Here is a 22,713-nt window from a genome sequence, read left to right on the forward strand (position 1 = left end):
CCCTTTCTTATCCTCTCTGTCCTTTCTTAACAAGTTATAGCCTGGTATTGCCGTATCCCAATCATGAGATTCCGTGAACCATGTCTCCGTGACAGCAACAATGTCTAAGTCTGCCTCTATCATTAGGGCTTGTAGATCTGGGATTTTATTGCCCAAACTACGAGCATTTGTGCTCATAGCTTTCCAGCTTTCCTTGTTCAGGTTACTGCTGTTCCTGGACTCCTTTTGTGAATTTAGTTGAGTTTTGTTGTCCTCTTCACCCTTCCCCTTTGCATTTGAGCAAAGGAAGGGATTAGTGCCTTTGATGACAGATTCATCCAGCACAATGACCTTTTTCCTTTGGTTATAGATCTGGAATTTCGTTATGCATTGGGTTTCTTCTTTCTTTTCAGATATCACTTCAATCACTTTCTCAAGAGCTTCTTCAGTATTTACTACAGAGAGGGCTTTTGGTACTTGTTGCACCTGATACAGGGTGTGTCTCTGCATCACAGGTTCAATTCTACCAGAGCCCACTGTAATCTTGTTGTTTGAGTTCATTAATGCCCTGTGTGAGTGTGGGGGTAGTAGACTTGTGGGCTGCACAGCTATCAAGAATGGGTGCCTGTGGGTCACGGGTCTTATCCTACCTGAGCCCACTGTAAATCTCTTTATCCTTGACTTTTGGTTTTTCTGTGGTAATGGGGAATTAATTGCTGAAAATTGTAAAGAGGATGAGCCTTTCTTCATTGAAGCTAATTCAGCTTTAACTTCAGCCAGCTCCTTTTCAAGGAAGAGAGTTCTGAACAAATGGGGCAAGCCCTAAGTTTCCAGATGATTTCCCTCAGAATAAAGGCTCCACAATAGTTACATTGTATACACCTCATTTTGGTAATTTGGTGGTTAACACCTGAGGTAATACCAATTTACTAATTATCTTGTTGCCAATTATGATTTCAGAGATTAGATGGAAATATGTGAAAACAAAATGATAGATTTCTCACTCATCAGGCACCAAAGAGTTATTCTTATTGTCCTGGCAGGGCTAATATAGAAACCTCACTGTTTGAGAATCTAATGAAGAGTGGGCAAATAGTACAGAACATGTGCTGAACACACTATCTTAATTTAAACTAAATTTACTAGGGAGCCTTTTATGTCTAGAAAATACACAGTACCGTGGTCTTCAGGCTTTCCCCTTCTTATATATCTGACAAGTCTCAGAGTGGCTGCCAAGCCTCTCAGTCCTCAGTAGTAACAGGATCTCCAGAATGAGATGAAAAGCACATTTTCTACCACCCACCAATTGCACATGCTCTGATATGATTTTCTTGTGAGGAATGTGCTTTTACAATGTTTCCCTATTTATTGCTTTTATGTTTACAGCTTTGTTGGGATACTTGGATTTTATAGGCGTACCACATCTTAGAATTTACAGCTTCCCAGCTGTGGTGCAGAGCTGGTGCACAGCTGCTGTGCTTAGCTGTAGAGAACTTAATGCTAAGGATGACTTATCAACAACTATACAACTGCACTTCTTAATTCTAATTTAAACACATTCGCTGCTGAAAAAAATCTTATGGTGAAAGTTGATAGTTTCATCCATGGCAGGATACGGTACCAGTCCAGGTTACCATGGCCTTGATGTAATCATTAACTTCCACCAACCCACCTCGTATTCAGATAGTTCAGATAGGTTTAAAAAATTTTTTTTATAATTTTCATTTTAAATGTTTTGCCTTCACACCATACCAGTGGCACTTAGCTTTCTAAACAGATTGCATTTAAAAATCTTGCTTTCGAGGAGGAAGTGACGTCATCCTGACAGATGGCAGCCTAAACCCGAGTCTCCTTCGATAACCGATAGTATCTATTAGCATCAAGCATCCCAGCTGGACGTAATTGGTAACAAACATCATTCTTAGCTGCTGGAACAATAACAGATGTCGACCCGGCGCAAAGCATTTGATTTTAAGAAGTATTCATACCACAAATTAGCGCTGGAAGGGGAGCCTTTGGGAAACAACATGGCGGATGCAACTGAGGCGCCTATGAGTTCGGCTGACGAAACAGCGGAATCGCCACAGGAAGCCATTATCTACCCACTAAGACAGAAATGAGAGGGTGGTTCGAGGAGATAAAAAAAGAAATTGCAGCTAATACAGCTGACATTAAGACTTCGATCGAGGAACTCAGAGGCAATATTGCAGAAAATGGCCGGCGAATATTTGAGGTGGAGACACGAGCCGAAGCAAACAGTGACGAGATAAAAACCAACCAAGAGAATTTAACGACCATACAAACCGAAGTGGACCGCCTCCAGGAAAAAGTAGAAGACCTGGAAAACAGGTCCAGGCGGCAAAATCTCCGCTTCCGAGGTATACCGGAGTTCCCTGATTATTATGACTGCGCAGCCGTAGTGGCACAGATCAGTGCCATGATACTTGCGGAAGGCGAGGTGGACAAGACTCCAGGGATCGACAAAGAGATTAAAATCGTGAGAGTGCACAGAGTGATGGGCCCCAGGGTCAATAATTTACCCAAAGACATAATAGCCTGCTACCAGGACTATGGTATAAAAGAGAAAATTGTGGGGACAGCGAGACGGCAACTCACGTGGAAATGGCAAGGACATGAGATTATGATATTTCTGGACCTCTCGCCGACTACAATCAAGAAAAGAAGAGACTTTAAGCCCATTACAGGGCTCTTGAGAAAGGAAAATATTCGCTATCGTTGGCTGTTCCTGTTCGGGCTCAGTTTTACAGTTAAAGGAGAAACGCACAGGGCGAAAACACCCATGGAGGCTTCCTTAATCTTAAAAGAGGCGGGATATCGCGACTGTGAAGACTTGCCAGTGCCTTCTAAGCCGCCGGTCCGCAAAGACGACCCTCCAAGGTGACAAAGGGTAAATAGGGGAGATAGACGGCTGCGACGGCACCCAGATAAGGATCCATAAGGTAGAGACCACGCAAGATGAGGAGCCCTATACAACTTAATATCACTTCTCCGGAGTGGGAGCGATGACAGCACTACACGTGTAAGGAACCGTGGTTTCAGGACTCAATAGTTACAAATTGCAAGTTGAAGTTACACAGGAGAAAACGTTCTTGTATCTTTATTATGTTTATTATATTTAAAAGCTGTTCAATTTTGTTGACATGGTAGCCATATGGCAATAGACCTGAGGTTACTCCTGAGTTCTACAAAGGGTGCTTAAATGCTATGATTGATGATTATGATAGATTACAGGATGTCGGGTAGAAGGTAACTGTTGGAATGATTGATTCCTCCTATCATCAAGCAGTATGGCCCTTGAGTGTGGAACATGCTGCGAAGGGGGTGGGAAAGCTGGGAGGGGGAACAGAGGTGGGACAAAGTTATTTTGTGCTTTTTCTAAGTATGAGGGTAAATCATGGGCTAATAACCAGCAGGCAGGCTCGATTCATAGAGCGATGGGGTCCAAAGGTACATGCAAAGATGGTTAATATAATGACGAAATGATGAATATCAACATATGGTCCCTTAATGTTAAGGGGCTGAATACACCTTTAAAGCGGCATTCCCTCTTTTCTGACTTGAACCAGAGTAAAGTGATGATTGCTATGGTTCAGGAAACGCACCTAAAAAAGAGATACGAGCGCTTACTCAAACATAATAATTACCCAAGGCAATATTGGGCGGCCAGGCCACTATCCCACAAGTACCTAGGGGTTGTCATGCGGACCCAGAGGGTAGATATCTTCTGGTGATCATTGCTATAGATGGAGAGAAATATTTTCTGTTGAGTGTATATGCCCCCAATAGTGCACAAGGACCTTATTTAGATCGCTTATCCCAGCTTATAGATCAATGTGCAGAGGGTCACTTGATCGTGGGGGGCGACTTCAATTTGACCTCTAATCCCAGATTGGATAACTCGCAAGGGAATTCTCAAACTAAGAAGAAGGACCGTCAGAGTTTTCATAGCTTTTTGCGGCGCTACAGTTTAATTGACACATGGAGAGTATGGCACCCAAATAGAAGGAACTATACCTTCTTTTCCAAAGTTCACAAGACCTACTCTAGAATTGACTATCTTTTAGTGGCTAAAAGCTGCTCTAATCAGGTGACCCACCCAACTATAGGGGCTACTACCTGGTCTGACCATTGTCCAGTACATTTGCAGTTAGCTATTGCGGCATATGATAAGGGAATACGGTACTGGAAGCTCAATGACAGCCTGCTAGAAGAAGAAGAGTTTTGTGTATTTTTAAATTCGACTATTCAGGAATACTTACAAATAAATGATACCCCAGATACCTCCCCTATCATATTGTGGGACTGTCTTAAGGCGGTTATTAGGGGTAAGCTCATAGCCAAAGGGGCTCATGTGAAAAAACAAAAACAGAGGGATAAGAAAGAGACCATCTTGCAATTACAAAGGTTGGAGCTTATGCACTCCAACACTGGGGATAATCAACTTCTGGCACAAATGGATAAACTGCGAATGCACTTGGGGGAAATCGAAGCCGCCCAGGTTGTGTTTCAATTAGAGCGTGCGAAACAGCTATTCTATGAAGGAGGGAATAAGGCTGGGAGACATCTAGCCCGTAAGCTAAAGGTCAAACAATCTCTTCTTAATGTGGTAAAGCTAAAAGATGAGCAGGGGAGGATACTTACCTCTAATACAGACATTAGGCACAGATTTACGCGATTTTACTCAGCCCTTTATGCATCTAACTCTACCATTAACACAGAGGCGATGGATGCATATTTATTGACAACGCAGCTCCCAAAGGTACAGCCTGAGGCACAAAAATTTTTAACCCGTGATATCACGGCGGCAGAGGTTCTTTGGGCCATAAGATCTTTAAAGCTGGGTAAATCTCCAGGATTGGACGGCTTTACAGCCTCATTTTATAAAAAATTTGCCACCAGATTAATACCACTTCTGGTCAACTTATTTTAATTCACTGCAGGTCAGGGCTCCCTTCCAGAGAGGCGAATCTAGCGGGGGTGAACCCTTTTAGTTAAACCAGGCCGAGACCCTACGGTATGCGGTCTTACCGCCCTATATCATTAATAAATTTGGAAATGAAACTTCTAGCGAAAATACTGGCGAAATAGCTTCTTTCACTTCCCCTTTTAACCATGGCGGTAAATCGTTTTGCCTTCTTTCCACCTTTCTTAATGTGTGGAATACATCTGGACTGGTATTTTTTTAACAATGACCACGCCTCTTGGACATTTTTTACTTTTGTTTGCTGCTCCTTTCAGTTTTTTTCTAACAATTTTTCCTCATTTTATCAAAGTTTCCCTTTTGTGAAAGTTTAGCACGAGAGCCTTGGATTTGCACACTGTTCCTTTTCCAGTCATTAAAATCAAATTTGATCATATTATGATCACTATTGCCAAGCGGCCCCCACCACCGTTACCTCTCTCACCAAGTCCTGTGCCTCCACTGAGAATTAGATCTAAAATTTGCTCCCTCTCTCGTCGGTTCCTGAACCAATTGCGTCCATAAAGCTATCATTTATTCCATCCAGGAACGTTATCTCTCTAGCATGACCCAATGATACATTTACCCAGTCCTATATTGGGGTAATTGAAGTCTCCATTATTACCGCACTACCAATTTGGTTAGCTTCCCTAATTTCTCTTAGCATTTCACTGTCCGTCTCACCATCTTGACCAGGTGGACGGTAGTATATTACCCCTATCACTATAGTCTTCCCCGACACGGATTTCTATCCATAAAGATTCAATTTGTTGTATTAGTCTCATGCAGGATGTTTATCCTGTTGGACTCATAATAAAAAACTTTTTTTAAATATATCCAAAGCAAGAACCAGTGAGGGAGTCGTTGGACCATTGGATGACAGAGGGGGTTTAAAGGGGCTCTTAGGGAAGATAAGGCCATTGCAGAAAGACTAAATGAATTCTTTGCCTCCGTGTTTACTAATGAGGATGTTGGGGAGATACCAGTTCCGGAGATGGTTTTCAGGGGTGATGACTCAGACGAACTGAACGAAATCATGTGAACCTGGAAGATGTAGTAGGCCACATTGACAAACTAAAGAGTAGCAAATCACCTGGACCGGATGGTATGCATCCTAGGGTTCTGAAGGAACTCAAAAATGAAATTTCTGATCTGTTAGTTAAATTTGTAACCTATCATTAAAATCATCCATTGAACCTGAAGACTGGAGGGTGGCCAATGTAACCCCAATATTTAAAAAAGGTTCCAGGGGCGATCCGGGTAATTATAGACCAGTGAGCCTGACTTCAGTGCCGGGAAAAATAGTGGAAACTATTCTCAAGATCAAAATTGTAGAGCATATAGAAAGACATGATTTAATGGGGACACAGTCAACATGGATTTACCCAAGGGAAGTCTTGCCTAACAAATCTGCTTCATTTTTTTTGAAGGGGTTAATAAACATGTGGATAAAGGTGAACCGGTAGATGTAGTGTATTTGGATTTTCAGAAGGCGTTTGGACAAAGTTCCCCTCATGAGAGAGGCTTCTACGAAAACTAAAAAGTCATGGGATAGGAGGCGATGTCCTTTCGTGGATTACAAACTGGTTAAAAGACAGGAAACAGAGAGTAGGATTAAATGGTCAATATTCTCAGTGGAAAAGGGTAAACAGGTGGAGTACCTCAGGGATCTGTATTGGGACCGGTGCTTTTCAATATATATATAAATGATCTGGAAAGGAATACAACGAGTGAGGTTATCAAATTGCGGATGATACAAAATTATACAGAGTAGTTAAATCACAGGCAGACTGTGATACATTACAGGAGGACCTTGCAAGACTGGAAGATTGGGCATCCAAATGGCAGATGAAATTTAATGTGAACAAGTGCAAGGTGATGCACATAGGGAAAAATAACCCTTGCTGTAGTTACCGATGTTAGATTCCATGTTAGGAGCTACCACCCAGGAAAAGATCTAGGCATCATAGTGGATAATACTTTAAAATCGTCGGCTCAGTGTGCTGCAGCAGTCAAAAAAGCAAATAGAATGTTAGGAATTATTAGGAAGGGAATGGTTAATAGAACGGAAAATGTCATAATGCCTCTGTATCGCTCCATGGTGAGACCGCACCTTGAATACTGTATACAATTCTGGTCGCCGCATCTCAAAAAAGATATAGTTGCGATGGAGAAGGTACAGAGAAGGGCAACCAAAATGATAAAGGAGATGGAACAGCTCCCCTATGAGGAAAGGCTGAAGAGGTTAGGGCTGTTCAGCTTGGAGAAGAGACGGCTGAGGGGGGATATGATAGAGGTCTTTAAGATCATGAGAGGTCTTGAACGAGTAGATGTGACTCGGTTATTTACACTTTCGAATAATAGAAGGACTAGGGGGCATTCCATGAAGTTAGCAAGTAACACATTTAAGACTAATCGGAGAAAATTCTTTTTCACTCAACGCACAATAAAGCTCTGGAATTTGTTGCCAGAGAAGGTAGTTAGTGCAGTTAGTGTAGCTGGGTTCAAAAAAGGTTTGGATAAGTTCTTGGAGGAGAAGTCCATTAATGGCTATTAATCAATTATACTTAGGGAATAGCCACTGCTATTAATTGCATCAGTTGCATGGGTTCTTCTTAGTGTTTGTGTAATTGCCAGGTTCTTGTGGCCTGGTTTTTGGCCTCTGTTGGAAACAGGATGCTGGGCTTGATGGACCCTTGGTCTGTCCCAGCATGGCAATTTCTTATGTTCTTATGTTCTTATGACTCTATGCCATCCCGGACATAAAGCGCCACACCTCCTCCCGAGTGCTCCTCTCTGTCATTGCGATATAATTTGTACCCCGGTATAGCACTGTCCCATTGGTTATCCTCTTTCCACCATGTCTCTGAAATGCCAGTTAAGTCTGTCATCATTTATTGCTATACATTCTAATTCTCCCATCTTACTTCTTAGACTTCTGGCATTAGCATACAAACATTTCAAAGTTTGTTTTTTGTTTGTATTTTCATTCTGCTTTTTAATTGATAGGGATACGTTAGAATTTTTTAGCTCAGGTGAGTTTTTAGTTAGGCCACATTGACAAACTAAAGAGTAGCAAATCACCTGGACCGGATGGTATGCATCCTAGGGTTCTGAAGGAACTCAAAAATGAAATTTCTGATCTGTTAGTTAAAATTTGTAACCTATCATTAAAATCATCCATTGAACCTGAAGACTGGAGGGTGGCCAATGTAACCCCAATAATAACTTCTCACCGGTGGGTAAAAAATCATACATGTGACACTCGATGCAAAAGACTGGGAAGCCCCCCTCTTGCTGCTGGACTGCTGCCTTCATCTCAGTTTTGATCAGTTCCTAGTTAAGTTTTAGGTTGCTATGGGAGTAGGAATGTGTCTAACTTCCTTTAAATGTATTAGTGAATTCACTATGTGTCTGGTAGTGGCCTACCGGGGTCTGATCGAATTCTCAATAAAGTTTTTTTGATTTTTTTTTTTTTTTGTGAAAGTGGCACCTGCCTATAAATTAAGGGATGAGCTAGGGGTGGGTGGGCGAGGGGTGGGAGGGTTGGGAAATACAAACAATCTAACTTCAGTTAGTCAGCCTGAGTGACTCACTGCTCCCTTGATTAACAAATGTTGGTCCCTATTCAAACCCAATCACACTACCTCAACACCTTTCCAAGGTGAGTAACTGAGCTGAACTATTCAACTTTTTTACTTTGGTATACACTGCTCCTAGCTTATTTCTAGCTTCTGGCTACTTTTTGGGTTGGGTTTTTTTTGTGGGGTTTTTTTTCCAATACAAGCACTCAGTTAGTATTAAATACAAACACTCAGCTCTTTAAAAGTCTGGAGAACACTCAGTTCTGCAGACTTTTAAAAATAAACACACTACCTACTGCTACCTTATTGACTGACTAAAAAATACAAACAGTCTAACTTGTTTATTCACTGCCTACCTACTGCTACCTTATTGACTGACTATTTAAAAATGCAAACAGTCTAACTTGTTTATTCACTGCCTTTCTGACTATTAAAGGCACAAACACACAAACACACTAAATAATATTCCCAAATAGTTAACTTTGCCCCAATACTTTTAAAAAAGACAATGTCCCAAGCAAAAACTTACTGATTCCTTTCAGCCACCAGCAAGGTGATCCTCTCCTCTCAGTGTTCCCACTCTTCAGCCTTTCCTCTCCTCTCAGTGTTCCCACTCTTCAGCCTTTCCTCATAGGGGAGCTGTTCCATCCCCTTTATGATTTTGGTTGCCCTTCTCTGTACCTTCTTCATCGCAACTATATCTTTTTTGAAATGTAGCGACTCAATTTTGCCAGTGTCTGTTTTCCGAACCCGTGGCTGTCAGCGGGTTCGAGAACCGCGTCAGTAAAATTGAGCGTCGGCTGTCAAACCTGCAGACAGCTGCCGTTTCTGTCAAAAAGGAGGCGCTAGGGACGCGCTAGTGTCCCTAGCACCTCCTTTTACCACGGGCCCTCATTTGCATGCGGGCTGGCTCTCCCGCGCTTCTTTCTGTATTGGCCCGAATATTTGTGAAGGTAGTTACCAAGGTAAAACTGAGAGCTAAACATTGCCCTCCTCTTTTGCAGGTAACAATAGCCATTCTGTGAAATCTTTTTACCTGTATTGAATAGTGGTGGGGCTGGGGGCAGGGAGGGCGGACAGTAAACAGGAATTTCATTTTGAAATCCCCTGCATCAGACACAATGCAGACTTTGCAGCTGCTACAGAGCTCGTGCAACATGAATCTGCGGTACCGGCCAACTCCAAATTTTCAAAAGGAAACTCTGCAGGGAGTTTCTCTTGAACCTGCAAGCACCCTGTACGGTTTAACCATCAGTAAGGAATAGTGCAGATTTGTCTTTTACTGAAAACAGCAGAGTGCTAGAATGCACAATTTCAGGATTCTACTAATTGTAGAAATCATACTGACTTCATCTGCTCTATCTTTGTTATGTTTATTTTGTTTAAAAAAAACAATAAATAAAAAATTAAAACAAACTTGTTTAAAAAGTAGATGTCTCTGGAATCTTTACAGCTTCATGCTCGGAACACCATCAGATGGCAGATATGATGGATTGTTTTGGGACCGGTGCTGTTTTTCAGCATGCAGTATCAGTTATGCCTTCCTGTGTGATGTTGAGGTGTAAGGAAAAAACTTTCCTCCCATTGCAAATTCTGGTACTGGAATAGTGAAGAAGTAAATGAAGCAAAATTTGCAATGGAAACAAACAAGAAATGCCTTCTTTCTGTTTTCATACAAACACATTGTTAAAACAGTGGAAAGCAGGAGAAAACAGGCACAATTAATTGTCATCTTAAAGAAATGAATGTTCAGGAAATATATGATAAAAAATTATCATTGATTTTATTGATCCCAAACTGTGGATTAAGAGCCCGGACTAGGTCTCAGCCATATACATATGATGCCTGTGTTATACCCATGTACTTAGCATTTGTAAATCAGATAGATATGGTCTAGCACATTTGCATAACAGCTGTTCATTTACTCTTTTCTAAATATTCTTTTGTCTTTCAACAGAAACAAGCCAATGATCTTGTCAGCACTCTTATGAAATGTACACCTCACTATATTCGCTGCATTAAGCCCAATGAAACCAAGAAGCCGAGAGACTGGGAGGAGAGCAGGTATCGCTCAGTCCAAGGCAGGGGGGGAGGGGTAAAGCAGCACAGGAGGTCAGCTGGGTGCCTCTTTTAAGTTGCAGGGAGTGGAGCGGGAGGACACTTGGCTTCTGGCATCACAACTCGCATTGGACATCCCATGTTCCCAGCTTGTCTTGCTGGGAACATGGGATGTCCAACGTCTGGCAACTCCATGTAATAAACTTCCCAGAAGCTTTAGGTACATTTCTGTAATGTACTGATGCACAGGCAATCTCTGGCACATCACAACCAAACCAAATTATCCAGAACCAGTATTACTAGAAGTTAATTTAACTTCTTCCGAAAGAAAATACTAATTATGGGGCTGATTCTAAAAGCATTACTCACACAAAAATGGCCACAAAATTGGCTTGTTTCTTGTATGTAGGCTGCGAATTACGCACATATATACCTGTGCACGTGTCAAAAATAAGGGGGTGGGAAAGGACCGGTGTACGTTCTGTCCATGGCAGGGCCAACACTTATGCATGTACATCCATATTTTAAAACCAGCGGCCACAGCACAGGTCAGCTTGCTGTCTGCGTAACTTTACTGTTGATCCTGATGAGGAGCAAGTCTGTGGATCTCGTGTTTTAGGGCTCACGACAGGGTGAGGGGTTCTGTTCAACTGAGGTGGGAGGGCTGTGGGATGAAGAACCAGAGGGGCCTGGAATACCTTGAGATTGACAGGGCAAACTGGTGAACTAACTGGAAAAACCAGGAATGTCCTTTGCACGAGTATGGTTTTAAATCCTTTTCCATATGCACATGGCAGTGATTCTGGTCCCCGGGAGCATTAGGCAAACAGCATGAATCAGGACCTAGCAGCACTGGGCAGCCAGAAGGTGTGGCTGTGGCAATGAATCAGGCACATCCCCCTCCCCCTCCATTTCAGATCTCCAGCTGACCCAGGGCCAGACATCCCGACTCCAATGTGGCTCCTTTATAGTCCTAAGGTTTTCTCCTTCTCGGAGTCCAGGAGCAAAGTATTTGTAAATTAGGGGATACAAATGTGTGTGTGTGTCTGTGTGTGTGTGTCTGTGTGTGTGTGTAGATGTAAGCAACCATAAAACATAACTAAATGTTATATAAAACGCTTGTAAATAGACTTAAAGGGTTGAAATCCTAATGTTTTTTTCAGGGTAAAGCACCAGGTGGAGTATTTGGGGCTGAAGGAAAATATTCGAGTACGGAGAGCAGGCTATGCCTACAGGCGTGTATTCAAGAAGTTCTTACAGAGGTGAGAGGGCTATTGATACCCATTTTTATTGCAATGCTGTACAGTAGGGAAAAAAAAGGAAGCCAGCTGTCAGCAAGCTATCTTGAAGCCTTGTAGGCTTTGAATGGTGACTTCTTATAAGTCAAATCGTGACCTTTTATAGTTTTGTCTCAGTGTCAGATTGGACAGGATTTACTTTGGACTTCCAAAAAATACTGACTCCAGCTATTTTATGTGCAATAATAAACCTCAGGTCAAGGATTCCAGTGTATGGGAATAAGATTGGACTGAGGAATGCTGTAACAGGGGACTGTATATTAGGCACTGGGATGGATCCTTATTTTTCTGAACTTGTGCACAAGTGCCCAGCATTGTTTCTAATAAGGAGAGCTAATGAAAAAAAAATATTGTAAAGCTGATATATCCTGAGTTTGATGGGGTTTCTCCAGGCATAAATTCAAGGGACCAGGCACAGCCAAACAAATACTAAAATCTGTGGCAGAAGAGAGAAGTTATGCTAACAGGCCAAAAGTCAGATCAGTATTTAACTTGCTCCCTGTCCTCAAACCATCTAATTGTAAGCTAGAAATCAAATCAAAGTGGAACTTTTTTTTTTTAAATTCAAACTCTTTTCTGCAGCTGGTTTGTTGCCATCTATCAGAATTTTATTCACTGGAAAAAGGAGCAGCCTAACTCAGCCATTCTGTTTGGCCACATTGGGCTTTTCTAGTAAACAAAGCCTCAAGCTATACAGTCACAGAGGTTTAAATTGAGCCTGCAGAATTCTGAATTTTTTGCGTTTGATCTCAGAGTCCTTTTGACTTCATTTCAAGCTCTTGCTGCACCCTGTCTTTTCCTAATGGCTGGCACCAGCCGCCTGTGTATACTAGAATGGGTTCAACAAGGGATGGACAGGAAATGCAGGCTTCTCTCCTTGTTTTCTTTGGAGGGTTCCTTGGCAGCCACCAGATGCTTGGAGAACTCTGGACTGAATAGAGCTTTTTATGGTGTTAATCAAAACTCCAGGGGCAATGGTGAATGGCCTATGTGTTATAAAGCAGAGCCAATCTGAAAGCTAAACCCTGTCCTCCCTTATTTACATATATGACCTAACTGTGAAATTAATAACCGAGAGTTTAAGGAAAGCGCATGAGGACCTTTCTTAAAGTGTTTCCTTATAGATACACAAATGGAAAACAGAACAATTCTTATTGCTTGAATCCTACTTGTATATCCAATTACATATGGAACTTTTATTAAAATTAATGTCCAGATAATTCAATTGATTGATAAAACACATGAAATTAAGGTGTACCTTTTTGGTTATGACTTTTGTTTTAATTTCTGAGGAAAAATAAGTGTGTAAAGCTTCTCAACTTAGCTATTCACATCATAATTAATTCGGGTCTGTGGGCACCTCTATGATTAGAGAACCCTTAGTTGAAGAATTGACTCAGAGAAAGGCATCTCTAGAGCAGAGCATGTAGCCACCTTAAAAAGTGCACAGACCAGACTGAGAATAAAAGGCAGCATTAGAACAAAATACATGAAAGGTGGCCTAGGAAATTCAACCAGATGAGGACACAGTAGAGGCAGAAATACAAGAATGTGTACATTTCGAGAGGGTGAAATAATTGGTTCATGTCGGAGCTCCAGCAGCATCGAGAGCGATTCAGACAAGCCTTCCTTCCTCATTCTTCCAAAACATCTGCCTGTTTGCATTCATTCACTAACGGGCCGATACAGTAAAGTCCGCGGGAGAGCGGACGAACGCCCGCTCTCCAGGAGCGCGCAACGGCCCTTCGCCGGTGCGCGTGATTCTGTATTTAAATTAGATGACGCGGTAAAAACGGGGAAAAGGAGGCGCTAGGGACACTAGCGCGTCCCTAGCGCCTCCTTTTTGACAGGAGCGGCGGCTGTCAACGGGTTTGACAGCCGACGCTCAATTTTGCCGGCGTCGGTTCTCGAGCCCGCTGACAGCCACGGGCTCAGAAACCGGACGCCAGCAAAATTGAGCGTCTGGTTTTTGACCCGACAGCCGTGCGCCGAATTCAAATTTATTTTTTTTTTACTTTTCGGGACCTCCGACTTAATAACGCTATGATATTAAGTCGGAGGGTGCACAGAAAAGCAGTTTTTACTGCTTTTCTGTGCACTTTCCCAGCGCCGGAAGAAATTAACTAATCTCGACATATAAAATACTGTATATAGTGTGATAGGTTTTCTAGGCCTTAGCATTGTACATAGCTTATAGCATTTATAATACAGTTCTTTAATATTTTATTACATTCTGTATAATAAGTTTGCTATCAAAAAAAGTAAAACGTAGCGCATTGTAATTTATCCTTTCCAGCATTCTTTAACTTTGCTCTTGTTGAATGGTTTGTTAAAGTTTTTTCCCCTTTGTTCCTTGTAAACCGATGTGATATGATACTTATCATGAATGTCGGTATAGAAAAGAGTTAAATAAATTAATAAATTAATAAATTCAATGAGCAATCAAGATGTTAGTAAAAGTTGCAAAATCAGAATTGTTTTATTTTCTTTTCCTGTTCTACCCAGAATAAAAACCAATGGGGTTGGCTTTCAAAAGATTTGTTTGACTGAAGTTGAGTTTTAGCTTGTCAAATCTAACCAATTGAAAGTGTTCCCCCACTGACCAGCTAACTTTGTACAGCCAAATTGCTGTTTGCACAAATGTAAGTGGTCAAAAAAGGAACAGCCAGAGGAATCCCAGGGCAAGTTTTTGAGTTTTGCCATTCAGCATGATATTCAGTGCTGACCCAACTAAATTTGACCAGCGAAATTGCAGCTCTGGGGAGGGGGGGGGGGGGTCAATTCTCCTCAGATGCCAGAAGGAAGGAAGAGGAGATTTCAGCTTGTGGGGCGGGATGGGGGAAGGAAAACAGATGGGTTTAAATTCTGGTGCCAGGAGAGAGAAAGGAGAGATCAGGGCTCAGTAGCAAGGGAGGATGAAGTGGGAATCACAGCATGGGGGGGGGGTCTTTCTTAAAATTCTGATTGGGTGCCTAGATGAAGAAAGAGAAGGGGAATGCTGGCTTTTTTTTTTTTTTCCGGAGAAAGTAGCCAGTTAGCACTGATTTGTAGTGCTTGCTACACTACAATCTAACTCTAATCTAGTTGGTTAGATTCAGCTGAACATTCTCTTAATGATAACCAGTTAAAATGAACTGGTTATAAGATTTGCCCTGCTAGGTCAGACTGAGTCCAGCATTCTCCCTCTGACAGTGGCCAATCCAATCCACTAGGAGGTACCCAGCAGATCCCAAAGTATAGATCCATTTATTATGGGTCACTCCCAGGGCTAAGGTGGCTTCCTTAAATCGACCTGGCTAATAATTGTTCATGGTCTAGGGGCAGCCCAGATTGCTCCCAAGTTCTGGGATGGTTGATACCATTTTCCAAAATGGCACTGATTGGCCTTTGCCCCTACCCAGAGGGTTTTTTTTCCTTTTAAAGAGGACTGCTGTGGGTAGGGTGATGGGGTGTTGCCACACGAGTTTTAAATCATTTTTTTATACGGGGCCACCTCGACAGGCAGCAAAGGGGTGGGCAGGGGTCTGCCAAGACCCCTGAGGGATTTTGTCACTTTTGTGGGGTGGAGATACTTTTTGGGCCGTATGGCCCTTTTAAGCCAATGGCAGTTCTAATCAATGCTGCCATTGCGTGATTTTCGCCATTTTTAGCGCAGATTTTTTACGCAATAAAAAATATGGCTAAAAAATATTGCTCCCCCCACAGAAAAGTATCAAAGCTTTGTACATTTCTCTATTAGATTGTAAGTCCTCTGGGAACTGGGAAATGTGTACTGTACCTGATTGTACCATGAGCTACCAATGAAAAAGGCATGAACTAAATATTTTTTTAAAAGGTAGGGTTGGACTAGGGGGCTTAATGGCTAGTCCCTTGCCCCCAGGGAGCCCTCTGGAAGCAAACCTCCTAATTTGATGATTAACCAGGGGATGACACTAGGCTCCCCAGAAACACTGCTGTTCAAGATGAAGTCTCTGAATTTCTGCAGAACTCAGCGGCCAGGCTAAACACAGCAGTAATAACAGTGATCCTGAGAATCATGCCAATACCTTGGATCCTGTCTGTTTCCACACCAGCATGAAACCTCTGTGTAGTTCCCAGGTGAGAAATTGTCCAGAGCAGACCCTGTGAGACTGATTTGTAAGGGGTTCTCCCCTCCTCTTCATCGAGGGATTTAAGGAAGATGGAAGAGTGGTCGAAGATATGGCTGCTGAAATTCAATGCCAAGAAGTGCAGAGTCATGCATATGGGGAGTGGAAATCCGAATGAACTGTATTCAATGGGGGGAGAAAGGCTGATGTGCACGGAGCAGGAGAGAGACCTTGGGGTGATGGTGTCTAATGATCTGAAGTCGGCGAAACAATGTGACAAGGCGATAGCTAAAGCCAGAAGAATGCTGGGCTGCACAGAGAGAGAAATATCGAGTAAGAAAAGGGAAGTGATTATCCCCTTGTACAGGTCCTTGGTGAGACCTCACCTGGAGTATTGTGTTCAGTTCTGGAGACCGTATCTCCGAAGAGACAGAGACAAGATGGAGGCGGTCCAGAGAAGGGTGACCAAAAAGGTGGAAGGTCTTCATCAAATGACTTATGAGGAGAGATTGAAGAATCTAAATATGTACACCCTGGAGGAAAGGAGGAGCAGAGGTGATATGATACAGACTTTCAGATACTTGAAAGGTTTTAATGATCCAAAGACAACGACAAACCTTTTCCGTAGGAAAAAAATCAGCAGAACCAGAGGTCATGATTTGAAGCTCCAGGGAGGAAGATTCAGAACCAAAGTGAGGAAGTATTTCTTCACGGAGAGGGTGGTGGATGCCTGGAATGCCCTTCCGGAGGAAGTGGTGAAGACCAGAACTGTGAAGGACTTCAAAGGGGCGTGGGATAAACACTGTGGATCCATAAAGTCAAGAGGCCGTCAATGAAGAGTGGGTGGCTCGCCAGAATGACGGCTACTGCTTGGAGATAATACCCTTATTCAATAAACATACACATGGTTACTGTGACTCCAACATCGCTCTAAGCTTCAACAGCAAGAGGAAATGTGGAAAAAAGGATTTGCACTCACAAAGCGGGGAGTAGCTGGCTTGTTACGGCGGTTACTACCCCAAACCAAATAAGCCTGATACTTCACTTTCAATGCATATCCAGCATAGCTCTCTGCTTCAACGGCAGGGGAGAAGAAAAACTGATACTTCACGCATATCCAGCATAGTTCTCTGCTTCAGCGGCAGGGGAGAAGAAAAACTGATACTTCACGCATATCCAGCATAGCTCTCTGCTTCGACAGGGGAGAAGAAAAACTGATACTTCACGCATATCCAGCATAGCTCTCTGCTTCAACGGCAGGGGAGAAGAAAAACTGATACTTCACGCATATCCAGCATAGCTCCCTGCTTCAACGGCAGGGGAGAAGAAAAACAACCAATAAGGGCTGAATAACATAGTCTGGGTAAAACAAATAAGCATGGGTGTAGCTTACTTATTGCGGCGGTTACTACCCCTACTACCCCTAACTAATCAAGCTTGATATTTCACTTGGATGCAGCTCCATCACTGCTCTCTACATTAATGGTGGGGGTGGAAGGGAAATAGAAACAAAGAGCTAAGAGAAACAGATAAGTATGAGAAAAAATGTGTGAAGCTTGCTGGGCAGACTGGATGGGCCGTTTGGTCTTCTTCTGCCGTCATTTCTATGTTTCTATATGTTTCTATGAGGCTGAAGATCAGAGAATGGCATGCCTGCTACTCTATTCTCTACCTCGCAAGCTGCTATAGATCCCAGCCTGGCAGCACTTTGGCACATTCCTCCCACTAGCTTGTGCAGCAGTAGTAGAGAAGAAACGGAACATGACCCAATTCATCTGCCCCCCCCTAAGGCCAGCCCTATTGTGAGGGGTAGAACAAAGCTTGAAGAGCCTGTTTGTCACTGTCTAGTTTAAAAACACATATTTGTGATATAAATATATGTATGTATATAGGATTTTGTGAAAATAGCATGTGTTAGCTGTGTTCTTATGTTCTTATGTATTCGTTCCCAAACGAATACATAAGAACGCGTTGGTACAGTTGAACAGTGTCATCTCCTGTATATGGAGTTCATTTTCCAGGCCTCTATTTGCAGTTAACAGAGCCCTCTCATGTTAATAAGTTAATAAAGTTTGAGGCAGGCATTAAATAATGTTTAGTTAGTGAGTGCTTGGTAAATATTGTCAAAGGTGAGAATGCCATGTTATTTACCAAGCATATGCTAAACCCTCATTTTCATATGACATTCCTTCATTTGCCTGTGCAGGCATGCAAATTTTAGCATGTTCCAGCTAACATCTTTGCAGTCTCTTTCCTGTGTAACTCACTGTTTTTAGTATGCACACAAGGGCTTAATGTGCACCCTAGAGTTTATTGTATAGGCCTTGATATATTGAACAAAAATATATATTTAACATGCTTTGCATTCCACATCTGCCATTTACATTAAGAGGCCATATTCAAAATCATGAGTAAAACCAGTTATTGACAATATATTCTTGAATATCTGCACAGCTTTTTAATCATCCAGGCAAGGTAGCCAGATGGACACTTATTCAGTAAAGTTACTTAAAAATGCTGAGACTACAGGAGCCAGACAGTCAGTGGAGAGAGAAACAAGAAAGCATTGTAATGGAGTCCTCCCAGCTCAAATGTGATTTTCCTGAATCCCAGGAAGGTGGGAGGTAAGGCTTCAGCAAACAGCAGAATTGATCTTTGAAAGGATTTTGGACCTGGAGCACTTTGAGGAAATATAAGCTGATATCTCTTCTCCCTTTTCATGATATTTTCTTTTCATAATTACTGGAACTTTGTGGAAAAATTAATATAATTGGAAAAGTTTAATCCACAGAGTACACAAATTTTCCTAAGCATTCTTTAAATTGAGCACAGATTTCCAAAATATAGGTGGCAATGTTTATGAATGTGAATTGAAAGTGAGACTGTTTTTGTGTACATGTGAGAGATAGAAAGAGGTTGATTTTGTGTTTGTGACAGAGAGTTGTCAGTTGTTCTTTGTGTGCTTATGTGAGAGAGGGAGTCTGTGTGTATCTATGTATCTGAAAGAGTTCTTGAATTTGTTTACATGTATGTGTTTGTGTATGCTGGTGACGGAGATGCTATCATTTTGTGTATGAAATAGAGGGTGTCTGTGTGTGGGTGGGTAAGTGTATGTGTGAGAAAGAATGAGGTAGTGTGTGTTTGAGAAATGGAGTTTGTATCTATGGGAGGGAGGAGGAATAGCCTAGTGGTTAGAGCAGTGGGCTATGAATCAGGAGACCAGCATTCAAGTCCTGCTGTCGCTCCTTGTGACCTTGGGCAAGTCACTTTATCTTCTATTGCCTCAGGTACAAACTTACAGGCCGATACAGCCTGCTATTGGACGCGCGTTTTCCCTTACCCCTTATTCAGTAAGGGGAGGAAAACGCGCGTCCAACCAACGGCACCTAATAGCACCCTCAACATGCAAATGCATGTTGAGGGTCCTATTAGGTATGCGCGCAGGATACAGAAAGTAAAGGGGTAGATTTTTAAAAAGTGCGCCTTCGCGTACTTTTGTTGGCGCACCAGGCGCAAACAAAAGTACGCTGGATTTTAGTAGATACGCGCGTAGCCGCGCGTATCTGCTAAAATCCTGGATTGGCGCACGCAAGGCTGCCGATTTTGGGCAGCTGGCGCGCGCCGAGCCGCGCAGCCTGTCTCCGTTCCCTCTGAGGCCGCTCCGAAATCGGAGCGGCCTCGGAGGGAACTCCCCTTTCGCCCTCTCCTCACCTTCCCCTCCCTTACCTCTTACCTAAACCCACCCCCCCCACCCCAGGCCCTTATCTAACCCCCTCCTACCTTTATCCCTGGATTACGCCTCCCAGAGGGGAGGGCGTAAATCCAGGAGGGCGCGGCCCACGCCCCGGCCGGCCCCGGCCCGCAAACCACCGCCCCCCGGGCCCGCCCCCGACCGAAACGCCGACGTTCCCGCCTCCAAAACGCTGCGGCCAACGGCCACCCACCCCCGACCATGCACCCGACACGGCCCCCCCCTCAAAAAACCCCGGGGACTTACCCGAGTCCGGGGGCTCTGCGCGCGCCGGCAGGCCTATGGAAAATAGGCGCGCCGGCGCGCAAGGCCCTGCTCGCGTAAATCCGCCCAGATTTACGCGAGCAGGACTTTTAAAATCCGTCCCAAAATGTGCAGCCAAGCCGCACATTTTACTTTCAGAAATTAGCGCCGACCTTTGGGTCGGCGCTAATTTCTTCCGGCCACGGGGAAAGGCACAGAAAAGCAGTAAAAACTGCTTTTCTGTGCACCCTCCGACTTAATATCATAGCGATATTAAGTCGGAGGTCACCGAAGAGTAAAAAAGTAAAAAAAAAAAAAAATTTTTGAATTCGGCCCGCGGCTATTGGGCCGAAAAACCAGACGCTCAATTTTGCCTGCGTCCCAGTTTCGTGGCTGTCAGCGGGCTCGAGAACCGACGCCGGCAAAATTGAGCGTCGGCTGTCAAACCCGCTTGACAGCCGCCGCTCCTGTCAAAAAGGAGGCGCTAGGGACGCGCTAGTGTCCCTAGCGCCTTCTTTTACCCGGATCTACCGCCGGACTTAATTTAAATACTGAATTGTGCGCACCAGCGAGTGGCCGGTGCACGCGCCGGGAGAGCGGGCGTTTGCCCGCTCTCCCGCAGACTTTACTGTATCGGCCCATTAGATTGTAAGCCCTCTGGGGATAGGGAAATACTTACAGTACCTGAATGTAAACCAATGTGATAACTCAGATCAAATGTCGGTATATATAAAAATAAATAAATGTCCTTGACACTTTCTCTTCATGTTGCTTTTTCAACCTACGTGCATATCTTTTCATTTCAAGTCAATTTACACACAAGTTCCATGGCATAAGAAAAATACATGTTTATATGGAGACAAAGGCGGGAGTGAACGCCATCTTGCTGCTTCCAGTATAGTCAACATGTATGCCTATTTTTCCAGTGCCACAGAATGTGTATGCATTGTTTTCCTGGCAACAAAAAGCTACATGCATAAGTTGAAAAAAGGATGTGGACAGAAATGGGCATTGACATAAGATATTCTCCAGCACTTCCGGTAAAGAATGTCTATAAAAGGATTGTTTTTCCTATCTTCTTACTACCAGTTTCTGAGTATCGGATGATAATAGAGATGTGCTTCGGGTCATAATTTCCTGTCTGGCTTCGTTTCGAGGCCCCCCCACGGGAATTTCGTTTTTCCCACGGTTCGGGGGTTTTTTTTTCGGGGGCCCCGATTTTCAAGTTAGTGCGCGCTAACTCCTGACAGTGCACACTAACATGGCAGAGTAAGTGCGCGCTAACATGGAGTTAGCACGCACTAACCTGAAAATGAATGTTTTCCGAAATTTTGGAAAAAATTTAATCATTTTTCGGTTCTCCTGAACCATTCCAAATTAGGCAATTTCATTGAAATTGCCTAATTTGGGAAAAATGATTGCTCATCCCTAGATGATAATGATCCCAACATGGTGCTTGTGATGTTTCTTAGCAGTCCATGATTCATGGTTTTCCCTGATAGTCGCCCATATGGATACTAGCCAGCTTTGACCCTGTTTGGCTTTCAAGATCTAATGAGCTTGGTCACTGCCAGGCCAGTAATGCTGGGAGCCTAAAAAGATAAGCATATAAAATAGAATCTGAATGGCCAACAGAGGGGTAATGGTGTGAGATTCATGGTCTTCCTTTTTTCCCCATTTTCTCAGATATTCCATTTTGACCAGTGAAACGTGGCCTTCCTGGAAAGGGGATGAAAAAAAGGGGGTTCTTCACTTGCTCCAATCAGTCAACATAGAACCTGATCAATTCCAGCTTGGAAAAACCAAACTGTTCATCAAAGCACCAGAGTCAGTGAGTATAACAGCTTGAGCCTTTCGGTATCGAGATTGGGTAGAGTTGGATTTTGGGACTCGCTTGCGTTACCAAGTGTTAGGTTAGGCAAGACTCATTATATCCTGAATAAAGATGAGCGAGTTGGATTTTTTATGTAAAGAATAGGCATAAAATGAAAGTGTAAGCATATAATGATAGGTGAGAACAGTGATTATGCATGTTAGGTCCAAGTGCAAAATAGTAGAGTACAAACGCGTTTCTATGAAGAGAGGGAAGGTGTGGTGGGTGCTGAGTGCTGAGTTTTCTTAGGGTAAGGAAGTGTTTGTTAAGTAAAAGGTGATACATGGCGTGAATGTGCGTGTCATGTGAGTGCTTGGTCAGTCAGCACATTAAAGTGTTTGCAAAACAGTTTATTTGCAGAGCTGCTAAAGTAATTATGATGGAAAAGAAAATAAGTTGCATAGTGAAAGTATTCACAGTATTGCAAGTTTTGTCAAATGAAAGAATTAGTCAAGGGAAAATTCTTCAAAATGAGCATTTAATATTCATCATTTTGAAGGCAGTATCAATGTTACATGTTTAATTTTTTAGGGAGCAATTTTCAAATTGTCCACATTAGGACAAAGACTGCATGTACGTTTTACTCGTGTGGTTGAACCAATTCTCAAAGTGAAAGTACACATGTACTTTTGCTTTGAAACTTGCTGCGGATATAAAGGATCAGTGGTCACTTGCAGCTGCTTTTTCTGTAGGTAGAATTTTGCTGGAAAATACAAAGATTTGAAAATGCCATCTAGGTGCATGCTTTATCTCCTCTCAATGTGGCCAAAAGTACATGCATTGTAGAACAGCACTCATACCTTTAGCCACATTGATGGGGTGGGGGCAGTTTTCAGATAGCTGATTAACTTGGCTAAA

At 42.9% G+C, this 22,713-nt stretch overlaps 1 protein-coding gene across 2 annotated transcripts in view; it reads left to right on the top strand.

Annotated features, from left to right (window-relative positions):
- MYO1E (myosin IE) overlaps nucleotides 1-22,713 on the top strand; it is a 416,393-nt gene that overhangs the window by 313,021 nt on the left and 80,659 nt on the right. For both annotated transcript variants that reach the window (XM_029574567.1, XM_029574568.1), the window contains exons 17-19: nucleotides 10,502-10,608; nucleotides 11,766-11,864; nucleotides 21,669-21,813. In XM_029574567.1, the coding sequence (XP_029430427.1) occupies nucleotides 10,502-10,608; nucleotides 11,766-11,864; nucleotides 21,669-21,813 (351 nt within the window). The remainder of the gene's footprint in view (nucleotides 1-10,501; nucleotides 10,609-11,765; nucleotides 11,865-21,668; nucleotides 21,814-22,713) is intronic.

The sequence above is a fragment of the Rhinatrema bivittatum genome, chromosome 13 (genome assembly GCF_901001135.1).
Source record: "Rhinatrema bivittatum chromosome 13, aRhiBiv1.1, whole genome shotgun sequence".
In the NCBI taxonomy this organism is placed as follows: domain Eukaryota; kingdom Metazoa; phylum Chordata; class Amphibia; order Gymnophiona; family Rhinatrematidae; genus Rhinatrema; species Rhinatrema bivittatum.